The sequence below is a fragment of the Mya arenaria genome, chromosome 1 (genome assembly GCF_026914265.1).
Source record: "Mya arenaria isolate MELC-2E11 chromosome 1, ASM2691426v1".
Lineage (NCBI taxonomy): Eukaryota > Metazoa > Mollusca > Bivalvia > Myida > Myidae > Mya > Mya arenaria.
The window spans coordinates 46,159,955-46,173,541 of record NC_069122.1 but is presented as its reverse complement, the minus strand read 5'-3'; the positions used below and the strand labels follow the sequence as shown (position 1 = coordinate 46,173,541).

Sequence of the window (13,587 nt, the reverse complement as noted above, 5' to 3'; positions counted from 1 at the left end):
GTTGTTTTTGTATATATGTTTATGTTTCTATTACTTGCCCAATTTGAACAAAATATATAAAAAAATAAGGAACTTATGCCAGTTTAAAATAGGTGGGCATTAAATTCTGAGAAAGCCTGAAAAAAACCTAGCGCTGGCTTGAATTTCTAATGACATATTTGGTGCCGAATGGGTTAACAGTACGGTGTTGGTTATTTTTATAAATTCTCTACCGGAACTAAAATGGCTAACAACGCCAATCATGTACTCATTGCAAGAGTTATAGTTTATATTTTATTGCAAATGCTTATATTAATTTCGTTATTTAAAGTCACCTTGTCTAGTCATTTCCATGGCATGAGATTTGGCAAAGTTTTTTAACAGATAATTATTTTTAACCAGGTTATCCAAAGGAAAAGTGGAAAACCTAGGTTATAAGATTGTGGTATGTTGTTAGGCAGGCAGGTGGCTGTGGCACTCTTGTGTCAAGGCTTTAACTTAGCCAGGCAAAGGGTATTTCGAAATAACTTTACAAAAATGATAAACAACTAGAAATCTGTGGTTTTGAATTAGTTCATTTATTAAATAGCATTTGTATTTCAAAACTTATAATTTTATAAAATGATCTTGTAGTGTAATCATTCTTTCCCTCGGATGTTTTCCTTGTACTGTTTACAATATCATTGTTTAGTTAATAAGTAAATAAAATGTGAGTGGTAGTATAAAAGTGTTCGATCTTCGCTCGCTCACTTCTGCTTTTTGCTAAATGCAAAACAAATAGTTTATTGTTATTTCGCCATTATTGTTTGGAAAATTCAGATGAACAAGTTGGTGAGGTCTATTCTAAACATTATTTTACTTTGACTGCTACGTCATTTCCGGTGTTACGTCACCTTCTGATTTAAATCTTGATTTCCGGAATTAATACCGTACGGTCTTAAATGGTAAGTTAAATATTCCAGTTCGTACATCCTGGCCGGGGGGACGTAGTGGAAGCTTATTGCATAGTCGGAGATGCTCTCCCGACCCTGAAAGAGTAAAAGTAAATAAATATTTAGGATAAATTGCACCGCTTTATCATTCGGTCAAGGCGTAAATCTCGACAACTATTTTACACAGAGTTATTAGAGTTGCTACATTTTTGAGGATTGGATTGGATTCTCAAAACGTTTTTTTAATTGTTTTAGTTATAAACAAGGCTTCAGGTTTTGAATACGACATCAGATTTTTTTTAATACGAACACTTTGTTCCTAAGCAAAACTGAGTACAAAATGATTCGGTGTTATGAAAGCAACTAGTTTGCTTTAAACAGAATACTTATTTTATAATAAATAGTAGAAAAGATTCTTTATCCACACAGAGAAAATACACCATTTGTAATAATAAATTAAAAACTTAACGGTTTTCTGTACAATCAATGCACATAAGGTTAGGAGTCAAGAATGATTTATGAGGTACGAAAAGTACAAATTGGAGGCTAAATGTCAGACAGACGTAACACTTTCTATTTTATATGAAGCTACGAGTCCATAAAATGAGTTACAAACTGCATTTACTCACACTGTGTCCTCCGTGCGCGTCAAATAGATGATACCATCTTGGATAGTCGCCCATCAGATGTGTAGCCGGGTCAAAACAATGGAATCGACTCCGACCGAACCGGTCAGTGGAGTTGCCGACTTTAACCCCCAAGTTCTGCATACAATTGCCAAACTCCGCGTCCTCATATCCACCATCTTGGCGGCACATGGATGCGTTCGTTCCGTGAGCACCAAATCTTCTTAACGCCTCCTTGCTAATTATGTACCCCGCGCCTCCGCTCAAGTAACCTTGTTTAACACTAACCTTAAAATGGTGACCGAAATAAATTGGCGAGTCTTTATTCTGGTCCGAGAGGAAATAACGTAAGTTTTCTAAAATAGTGTATGTATCATCATCTGTTTTTATAAACCAATCAGCGTCATCGAAATGGTGGTCGAACACATATTGGAATGCTTTCATAGTTTTACCAGTCAAATGTTCGCGACCCTCGGGAACATCAATTCCCACCGTAGGAAAACTGTCATTAGCCACTGAACTTATAAAAATAATTTTGTTACATCTCTGAGCCCACGTGGCACGCACATGTACGGCTTTTTTCTGTAGATTCTTGGGACTAGTCATTACCCAGCATAAAACCCGTACTTTATCGTACAGTTTTTGTGCCTCTCTGTTATCGTCTGAAAATATTTCGTGTGAGATCATGTTTAATTAAAGAATATATTAAAAAGAAGTTGACACAAACTATTCCAGAAATATAGATGCCGATCATTTGTATGGTATGACTTTGAAACAGATGAATTATATAGATGCTCACACACACAGATAAAATAATGCCATTATGTGCAAAACTAATGCTTGCTTGAAAAAGCCTCATATATTTTGATGATTTTATCTAGCATAATGACGATGATGATGACTATGATGACAATTAAGATGATGGTGTTGGTAACAATAACTACGACCATCATGATATTGGTGGAGCTGGGTTAATGAAGATGATAATAATGTTGATGTAATGATGATGGTGCTAGTGGTGATGATGATGATGATGATGATGATGATGATGATGATGATGATGATGTTGTTGTTGGTGATGATGTTGATGATGATGATGATGATGATGATGATGATGATGATGGTGGTGATGATGATGATAATGGTGATGATGATGATGATGATGATGATGATGATGATGATGATAATTTTGTTGTTGGTGATGATGTTGATGTTGATGCTGATGCTGCCGCTGCTGCTGCTGCTGCTGCTGCTGCTGCTGCTGCTGCTGCTGCTGCTGCTGATGATGATGATGATGATGATGATGATGATGATGATGATGATGATGATGATGATAGTAAAGTAAACCGTAAACAAATGACCTACAATGATGCGAATGCGCGTCCTGAAATTGTACAGGACGGATGGTTTTCTGTATCTTATCAAGATCCTCTTGAGTAAGAAACGAGTCTCTTGGGACCTCGACCCTCGGCTCGTCCTCCCAGATGGCCATATGCATCACACCGGCTGACAACCCCCTTTGCTCTGGTCTTGTTGTGTAGGTGATACCCATGTAGGCAAACACCAGACCCACGGACAGCCCAAGCACGAAATTAAAAGTCCCTATCTGCATCTTGTCTGCAAACGTACACACGATATTCGTAGTTTCAGTGTTTAAAGCAGTTTATATTAGTATTTTGTGTGACAATCCAATGACAGTCATCTTACAGGTTATAAGAAAGGTGTTGCGAAACGCTGCAAGTATGCTGACGTGTATTAGTGGATCACGTTTTGAGGGCTACGTCATCCTGTAATGTTAAAGTTAGAAGAATAATGGCTATATCTAAGACAATTTCAAATTTGAGATACATGTAATTGTCATACAGCAACATCATGGAGATCTACTTTATTACAAGCAAGGTACTCTATGCGAGTTTCACCGAGTCATCCTCGGCACCCCAGCGTACTCATAACTTATCATATAGGTTATGAATACGCTCGGGTGCCGACGATGTTCTAAGTCTACCAGTACGAACGTGTTTAACGGGCGGCATTCATGGTCTTGCTCACGGTACACAGAAACTCAACATGCTGAATTATTCGGTGAAAGTTTGCTATGCAGGATTTAAATAGAAAAAGAAGTAGTGATTACTCAATGGCATGCGGGGCGTGTGGTGGCTGGGCGGTTATATCTTCAGTACACATTGATGAGACATTTGATAAACGATATTACAACTACAACTTGTACTTGTACGGGTAGCCACACGCATATGTGCAAACACAGGTTGTGTTTTGCAAGTCTGGAAATGAGAACACATTACTAGAGGCATTAGGCCCCTAGAACGCTTCTCTAGCCGTGACCATATACTTTTAAGGCACAAGATAAGATTGCAAGAAAAAAAAGAAAATAGTTAAACAACTTACATACATTTGATGCCGTTGTGAACAACGCATTGAATCTTAATTACTGATGTATCGCGTTGCTTTCGAAAATTCGCACTTTTTGCACATTTTTCCAAATCGAAATTTACTTGGGATGTCTGCCACGTAAAATCCAGTAAGTTTAAGAATAGCGTCGGTATATCTATCTGTATCCATCACTTGACTTTTACGTACTAAATATACACACTTCATGGCTTCCCGAAAGTATGGACATAGCAAGAAAGTAGATGCGAAACAACGCAGACACAGAGGCCGACAGATCAATATCGGTGATGAAATTGGTCAAAGGAATTTTTTGAAAGAGATTAACTCTGCTGAAAATGACGCCGAGTCGCTTAAATGCTTATTGACAGTTAAGTTTGTAACTGTAAAACGATCACATGACCTGCAGACACTTTTTAAATTAGGAAACCATTATGCGATATTTTCAAACATGAAAACTCAGCTAAGATGGCGATATGATTGTTGTGTTTATTCTTTTAAGCATGTAAGATGATGTAATATTGATCCAGACAAGCCCGTATTGACAGTTCTAGGCTTGTTTTGAGGAAATACTGTATTAGCATATCAGCTTCGGACCATCTGGTGTCTATTCCCTTGAATGCTTAGCGACGATAACAGTTTGGGCCAGTTACATTAAGTAAATACTTGATTCAATGGGTTATTTATACGTTTGGCTTAGTCAAACAAGAGTACCTGCAAAACATGTCAGTAAACTTGTGAAATCTAATATTGTTGACCAATTTCAACAAACTTGTTTTGAACAATTTTATATTTCGTCTAAGGGTAAAATGTATTCTCAGTTTAAGTCCGATATTTAATTTGAAGAGTACCTTAATATCTTACCCAAATATCTACGTTTTACATAATGCATTTCCGCACTAGCATCCATAAATTTCCTATCGCAGTCGGTAGATGGAGACAGAATGCTGTACCACATACCAATAGAAAGTGTACGTTTTGTAAACGATATCGATGACTAACTGCACTGTTTACTTACATGTCCATTTTTAATCTTATCAGAATAATACATATATTGTCGTTTTCACTCAAGACCTAACGTCTTAAACTTTAGTGAACTTTAGTGAAGTTTTTAATTGTAAGAACCCGGATACCTTAAGGAAAACAGCAATTTTTGTTAAAATCTTAGTTAATCACTTTAAACGAATCTGATTATGTGTTCAATAGTTTTTCATTAGATATTTCATTACTGTATCGATTATATTGTATCTTCATTCAAAGAAGTGAATTTGTTTTGTTATAAAAATTAATACTATTTGAACTAACCACATTCCCCTTACTAATTATATTTGTTTTGTATAATGATGAACTCCAAACCTGTTGTGAAGCTGCCATGAACTCACCTCTTTATACCTGTGTTAACGTATATATATATATTGAGCTTTTACTTAAATGCAACCTGTGATATAATAAAACAATATTGAGTTGAGTTGATTTGAATAACGTTTTACATTATATAATAAAATAAACATAACATTTATCAATTTTCGATATAATCGTGATTCATGTTCGCAATATTTATTGACAAGTGTTACATTTTGATGCCGTTAAGTACTTGTCTAGAATTACACAAGTTCTGGGATCGGATCCTGATTTATCTAAACTTTTTAATATTTTTTTTGTTACCATTAGATTTTAAAATATCATTGTTTTTGTCTTGAAAAATGGTTTATATTTGATTACTTAACCACATCAGCTTATAAGCCCTTAACTATTGTCTTTCAGAAAAAAAGCTGATTAAGCCAAAATTATACACATATTCTAGCTAACCTTGTCAGAAGGATATACATTTAAATTTAAATTAAAACATACTTTTGCAGCAGTTGAAATCGCCTATCGGTTTCAATAAGCGTAAATTGCAATTTTAAAACTGAAAACGCATGACGTCGAAGTTTGGTTTTGCTGAAAACAACGTTACAATCAAAGGGAGTTAGAACACATCATGAGCAATTTTTATGAGGGGATTGTTTGCTTCGCCCACTCCGCCGTTTTTAATCTTAAAGTCTTAAGATTCTTAATATTATGTTCTAACTATTACTTACTTAAGTCCTTTATAACATGATTAAGCTAAGCTCACTATATTTGTCTATAATATGCGTTATAACTGTTATATTATATCTATTTCTTTAAGAGTTTTTGAAATTATATAGGAAATATCCTTATCATAATCGCAATAAACCAAACGATTTTGAGTATTTAATTTGGCCAATTTAAATCAGCTACTTAAGCCAGTTAAGCTTAAGAAGTTACAAGAAATTGGGGCTTAACTAATGCCAATAGATTAGTTTAACAGCTGAATGGTCTGTAATTTCTATTCGAATTGCGTTACAAACGCAGTTCAACGACGACGACTTCTAAAAAAAAACAAAAGATTAATTATAGACATTTCATGCAAATGGCAAGCACGGAGTAACATAGTTTTACTTCTGAAACAAGCTGAAATACTTGTTTGGGGTCCAGATAGACTACGCGTAGCCAAACATTGAGCGTCTTTCTCTAAGTTTTGTACCTTTAATTCTTAAGTAAAATGTCTAAAGTCTGTTAACACTCCAACTACGGCTGCATTGTAAACTTAACATACTAACAGCATTGATGTTGACGAATCATGTTGTTACCTCATTTATTTAAAATGTGTGTGCATGCTTTATATCATGTAGAGTCAAAACTCGCTATGTCGAACGCTGTTATCTCGACGTTCTGGTTATGTCGAATATTTTGGGTTTCGATAGACATGTTTTGTATTTCGGTAATTTCGAACGTTTGTTATCTCGAAGTGTTTCCCGAGGTCCAAACCACTTCGAGTTTTTGACTGTATATGTTTGACCATACGACGTTTTATAACGTACTCGTCAGGATTTGTTTGGATTGTTCTAAAAGTTTATTTATAACCCCTATATAAAAGTCTTAGAATAAACAAGATATGTTTACGATTGTTGTAGAATGTACAGAATTTATTTGCGAAACTCCCTGATCTTGGTCATTTTTTTTGGTAATAATAACGTTTCCTTAAAAAGGTCTTGATTCTGAAAATTTCTGAAATATTTGATTTGATTAAATAATTCTGTGAGGATTACATTTCAGCATTTTGTGTCTTTAATTCTGAGAGTGTTGTTGGATATATTTCATGTCCATATAGAATAATCTATATGGATTCAATAATGTGGACATTTAAAAATACAAGGGTCAGTGAATATATTCTGTTGACTTTTAAACATGATTTTTTCAAACTGTCATATTTAATTAAAGTTTGAATAAATACATTATGTTTGTTGCTGGTAAATCTCTCTTTCTCTGTTGCGTTTGGTTGTTGTAAAACAATACATATTATTCCAAACTTATTGTCATAAAAAGTTCTCTTAAACTCATTTTTTATGACTGAAACAAATCCGAAACAATGGTCTCATTTCAAATAAAACATTTTGATCAAAGTGAGCAGCCAAGAAGTTAACTAATATAACAGAACGGCACTAGAGCCAAGGACAGTAACCTACCATCTACCCACTTCCCAATGAAAGGCACATGGAATAAGGCTTGCAGCCTTAAATCTAACCAATATCCTGTCGAAAACCACAAGGATCAAGGGCAATAGCCTAAAATCTAACTGATATCGTGTTAAAAGGCACTAGGACCAAGGACAAAAACCTAAAATATGAAAAAAATCCCATTGAAAGGCGCTAGGATCAAGACCAGTAGCCAAAAATTTAACCAATATCCTGTCGCAAGGCACAAAGACCAAGGACAGTAGCTTAAATATTAATTTATGTCCTGTTGTAAGGCGCTCGGAATTATGTCTTGTTGAAAGGCTTAAAATCAAACTGTATATAGCGGCACTTATATTGTCTCGCTATAGAGCTAGCTTTTATAGCGACGCGGTAGAGTCCGCCTGCAGAGCGAGAGGTCGTGGGTTCGAACCCCGACAGGTGCACATAGCAATTTGTGCAGTCTGTTACATTTGGCGCCCAACGAGGGACCCGTGTTATACGATATGCCTCAAGGTCATTGCGAATTGACCTTAGTCTCCGAAATTCGAGAACGAATTTCAAAATGGAGGAGGAATGTGTAACCGGGTATACGATGTATATAGCGGCACTTATACTGTCTCGCTATAGAGCTAGCTTTTATAGCGACGCGGTAGAGTGTCCGCCTGCATAGCGAGAGGTCGTGGGTTTGAACCCCGACAGGTGCACATAGCAATTTGTGCAGTCTGTTACACTTATATCCAGTTGAAAAGCACTAGAACAAAGGACAGTAGCCAAAAGTCTAACCGATGGTCTGTCAAAAGGAACTGGGACCTAGGCTTGTAACCTAAAATATAACCAATATTCTGTCGAAATGCATAATGATCAAGGCCGGCAGCTTAACATCTAACCAATATCCCGTTTAAAGGCACTAGGACCAAGGACAGTGGCCTTAAATATAACCAGTGTTCTGAAAGGCACTAGGACCAAGGACAGTAGCCTTAAATATAATCAATGTTCTGAAAGCACTAGGACCAAGGACAATAGAATTAAATATAATCAATGTTCTGAAAGGCACTAGGACCAGGGACAGAAGCCTTAAACATAATCAATGTTCTGAAAGGCACTAGGACCAAGGACAGTAGCCTTAAATATGATCAATGTTCTGAAAGGCACTAGGACCAAGGCCAGTAGCTTTAAATATAATCAATGTTCTGAAAGGCACTAGGACCAAGGACATTAGCCTTAAATATAATCAATGTTCTGAAAGGCACGAAGACCAAGGACAGTTGCCTTGAATGTAACAAATGCCATCTTGAAACGCACACGGTTTTCGGATAGTTGCCAATGTAACCAATGTTCTGTCTAAATGCACAAGAATCAAGGCCAGCAGTCTAAATTCTAACTGATATCTTGTTGAGAGGAACTAGCAAAGACCAAAGACAGTACTTATCCTTAAACTAACAAATATCATTTTTAAGGCAGTAGAAGTAACGTGAGTAGCCTAAAATTTAACTGATATCTTGTCGAAAGGCACTTGGGCCAATGATATTGGCTTTAATTCTAACTAATATCCCGTTAAAAGGCACAATGATCAAGGCCAGCAGCCTAAAATTTAACTGTTACAGTGTTAACAAGCATAAGGATCAAGGCCAGCAGTCTAAAATCTAACTGTTACAGTGTTAACGGGCAAAAGGATCAAGGCCAGCAGCCTATATTCTAACTGTTATAGTATTAACGGCCATACGGATCAAGGCCAGTAGCCTAATATTTAACTGGTATAGTGTTAGCAGGCACTGGGGTCAAGGCCAGCAGCCTAATATCTAACTGATATCGTGTTAAAATGTACAAGGATGAAGGCCAGCAGCCTAAAATCTAACTGATATCCGGTTAAAAAACACAAGGATCAAGGCCAGCAGCCTGAAATCTAACTGATATCGTGTTAACAGGCATAAGGATCAAGGACAGCAGCCTAAAAGCTAACTGTTATGGTGTTAACAGACACAAGATTCAAAGCCAGCAGCCTAAAATCTAACTGATATCGTGTTAACAGGCACAATGATCAGGGCTAGCAGCCTAACATCTAACTGATATCGTGTTGACAGGCATAAGGATCAATGGCAGCAGACTAAAATCCAACTGATATCTTGTTAATAGGCATAAGGATCAAGGACAGTAGCCTAAAATCTAAATGATATCGTGTCAAAAGGCACTAGGATCAAGGACAGTTGCCTGAAATCTAACTGATATCCTGTCGACAGGCACTAGGATCAAGGACAGTTGCCTGAAATCTAACTAATATCCTGTCGGAAGTCACTAGAACCAAGTTGCCATGGCAAATGGATGAATGCCAAACAAACACTCAGCAAAAGTCGCAACCCTTGACAACACACATTATAAAAAACTCGACTTTTACAACCCGAATTCAGTATGCGTTATCACATCACGGATCCTTATGAAACACGATTTGGAGTTGTTTAATAATTCTAAATATGTATTAAAGTCCGAAATAGCACCACAATTTGTTTTTTGTTCAAGCTAAAGTTCAGTTTGCACAAACATGTAGCGAAAACAAATGAACTTATAACACTCAGACTACATCAGTTTAAGACTAAAATCCACTAAGATTTTTACTGAAACAGACCCCAGGAAATTTGACTCTTAATTTCCTGTAAGTCTTAATCCCATGACGTGACTCCGCAGCCCAACCCGCTGTCGGGCAAAATATTGCATAGTTTTTTTATAATTTGCGAATAGTATTTGATAATAACCATTCTCATATTTAGCGAGTAGTATTTTATAATTATCAATTTATATTTCGCGAATAGTATTTGATAATTATCATTCTTATATTTAGCGAATTGTATTTGATATTTATCATTCTTATATTTAGCGAATAGTATTTGATAATTATCATTCTTATATTTAGCGAGTAGTATTTTATAATTGTCATTCTTATATTTTGCGAATAGTATTTGATAATCATCATTCTTATATTTAGCGAATTGTATTTGATAATTATCATTCTTATATTTAGCGAATTGTATTTGATAATTATCATTCTTATATTTAGCGAATAATATTTAATGATTATTAAATTTATATTTTGCGAATTGTAATTAATAATTATCATTCTTATATTTTGCGAATAGTATTTGATAATTATCATTCTTATATTTAGCATATTGTATTTGATAATTATCATTCTTATATTTAACAAATAGTATTTGATAATTATCATTCTTATATTTAGCGGGTAGTATTTTATAATGGTCATTCTTATATTTAGCGAATAGTATTTGATAATTATCATTCTTATATTTAGCGAATAGTATTTGATAATTATCATTCTTATATTAAGCGAATAGTATTTGATAATTAGCATTCTTATATTTAGCGAGTAGTATTTTATAATTATCATTCTTATATTTAGCGAATAGTATTTGATAATTATCACTCTTATATTTAGCGAATAATATTTAATGATTATCAAATTTATATTTTGCAAATTGTAATTAATAATTATCATTCTTATATTTTGCGAATAGTATTTGTTAATAATCATTCTTATATTAAGCGAATAGTATTTAATGATTATTTATCATATTTAAATTTTGCAAATAGTATTAATAATAATCATTCTTATATTTCGCGAATAGTATTTGATAAGTATTATTTTTACATAAGACATTTGTGTTCACAAGCAATATTGTTTGCTATTAAGTTTATACTTACCTACATTTAATCTTAGTGTCATGTCACGTGAAATGCGGTCTTTCCTTTACCTAAGTCAAGTGAGCAAACAGTATGAATCAATTTTATCCTTAACTTGAGAGGCATATTTGTTTTCTGTACACAATTATTTCTTTCAAACTGATTCACTGAAAGGGAGTTATTCAGACCGCCATATGTTGCAAACCTTTTGAAATACGAGCATTATGATAAATAAGTGCTTTCTTGAGGCTAAAGTCTGTAGCATTTGATATCAGGATAAATGACACGCATATATAGGCGGCCTGTTGTCATGCAGTTATAGATATAAGACGTTATTTTATATCAGTTCACAGCGAGCTCTCCTGGATACGTGTTATAGGGTCATCGTTTTTCGTGTGTCATGTGAACGAACCGCTCGTATGAATAGTAAGTCATCATTAGATGAACAAACAAGTGTTAAAAGACTTCCTGTATTCTTCAATTCTAGTATTTGAAATCGGTCCTTACTAGGAGTCGTTCTCTACTATGACATAAACATTGTATTTAACAGTAGTACGCACTAGTGAGAATCTGTCCATGCTAGGAGTCCCTCTCTTCTATACGATAAGCTTGACAGTTGTACGGCACTGTTGAGAATCTGACCTTGCTATGAGTCGTTCTCTACTATGACATATGTACAACAGTTGTACGGCACTGGTGAGAATCTTTCATTGCTATGAGTCGTTCTCTACTATGACATATGATCAACAGTTGTACGGCACTGGTGAGAATCTGTCCATGCTAGGAGTCGTTCTCTACTATGACATATGATGAACAGTTGTACGGCACTGGTGAGAATCGGTCCATGCTAGGAGTCGTTCTGAACTAGGACATATGATCAACAGTTGTACGGCACTGGTGAGAATCTGACCTTGCTAGGAGTCGTTCTCTACTATGACATATGTTCAACAGTTGTACGGCACTGGTGAGATTCTGACCTTGCTAGGAGTCGTTCTCTACTATGACATATGTTCAACAGTGGTACAGAACTGGTAAGAATCTGTCCTTGCTAGACGTCGTTCTCTACTATGACATATGTTCAACAGCAGTACAGCACTGATGAGAATCTGACCTTGCTAGGAGTCGTTCTCTACTATGACATATGTTCAACAGTTGTACGGTACTGGTGAGAATCGGCATTTGCTAGGAGTCGTTCTCTACTGTGACATATGTTCAACAGTTGTACGGCACTGGTAAGAATCGGTCATTGCTAGAAGTCGTTCTCTACTATGGCATATGTTCAAAAGTAGAACGGCACTGGTAAGAATCTGTCCTTGCTAGGCGTCGTTCTCTACTTTGACATATGTTCAACAGTTGTACGACACTGATGAGAATCTGACCTTGCTAGGAGTCGTTCTCTACTATGACATATGTTCAACAGTTGTACGGTACTGGTGAGAATCGGCATTTGCTAGAAGTCGTTCTCTACTGTGACATATGTTCAACAGTTGTACGGCACTGGTAAGAATCGGTCATTGCTAGAAGTCGTTCTCTACTATGGCATATGCTCAACAGTAGAACCGCACTGGTGAGAATCGGTCCTTGCTAGGAGTCGTTCTCTACTATGGCATATGTTCAACAGTAGTAAAGCACTGGTGAGAACAGTCCTTGCTAGGAGTCGTTCTCTACTACGGCATAATATGTTCAACAGTAGTACGGCACTGGTGAGAATCGGTGGATTCATTTTAGTTATGAACAAGGCTTCAGGTTTTGAATACGACGTCAGAGTTATATTAATACGAACACTTTAAACCGGAGCAAAACGTGCAAAATGATTTGGAGTTATGAAAGCAACTAGTATGCTTAAACAGAGTACTTTTTATAATAAATAGTAGTAAAGATTCTTTATCCACACAGAGAAAATATCATTTGTAGTAATTATTTAAAACTTAACGGTTTTCTGTACAATCAATGAACATAAGGAGTCAAATATGATTTTTGAGGTACGAAAATAACAAATTGAAGGCTAAATGTCAGACAGACGTAACACTTTCTATTTTATATGAAGCTACGAGTCCATGAAATGAGTTACTAACTGCATTTACTCACACTGTGTCCTCCGTGCGCGTCAATTAGATGATACCATATTGGATAGTCGCCCATCAGATGTGTAGGCGGGTCAAAACAATGGAATCGACTCCGACCGAACCGGTCAGTGGAGTTGCCGACTTTAACCCCCAAGTTCTGCATACACTTGCCAAACTCCGCGTCCTCAGATCCACCATCTTGGAGGAATAGGGATGCTTGCTTTCCTTATGCGCCAAATCTCCTTAACGCCTCCTTGCTTATTACGTATCCTGCGCCTCCGCTGAAGTAACCTTGTTTCACTATAGTCTTAAAATGGTGACCGAAATAAATTGGGGTGTCTTTATTCTGGCCCGAGATGAAATAACGTAA

At 36.0% G+C, this 13,587-nt stretch overlaps 1 protein-coding gene across 6 annotated transcripts; it reads right to left on the bottom strand.

Moving 5' to 3' along the window:
- Nucleotides 1-547: 547 nt before the first annotated feature.
- On the bottom strand, nucleotides 548-13,313 carry LOC128228976 (glycoprotein-N-acetylgalactosamine 3-beta-galactosyltransferase 1-like). 6 transcript variants are annotated; one of them, XM_052940614.1, is made up of 4 exons: nucleotides 13,240-13,313; nucleotides 2,903-3,324; nucleotides 1,541-2,199; nucleotides 548-1,007 (listed from the first exon to the last, which is right to left on the bottom strand). In XM_052940614.1, the coding sequence occupies exons 2-4, from the start codon at nucleotides 3,147-3,149 to the stop codon at nucleotides 864-866; spliced, it is 1,050 nt and encodes a 349-aa protein (XP_052796574.1). In that variant the 5' UTR covers nucleotides 3,150-3,324; nucleotides 13,240-13,313; the 3' UTR covers nucleotides 548-863. The 6 variants fall into 6 exon arrangements, with proteins under 6 accessions (XP_052796574.1, XP_052796556.1, XP_052796546.1 ...); XM_052940596.1 differs by lacking the exon at nucleotides 13,240-13,313 and adding an exon at nucleotides 11,177-11,282; XM_052940586.1 differs by lacking the exon at nucleotides 13,240-13,313 and adding an exon at nucleotides 11,173-11,266.
- Between the last annotated feature and the right edge of the window lie 274 nt (nucleotides 13,314-13,587).

Coding starts and splice junctions, on each gene's coding strand:
- LOC128228976 (XM_052940580.1), bottom strand. CDS start 11,194: ATGACACTAAGATTAAATGTAG. Junction 2,200..2,902: donor GGACGCGCATTCGCATCATT/GTAGGTCATTTG, acceptor AAATATTTTCAG/ACGATAACAGAGAGGCACAA. Junction 1,008..1,540: donor ACGCGCACGGAGGACACAGT/GTGAGTAAATGC, acceptor TTACTCTTTCAG/GGTCGGGAGAGCATCTCCGA.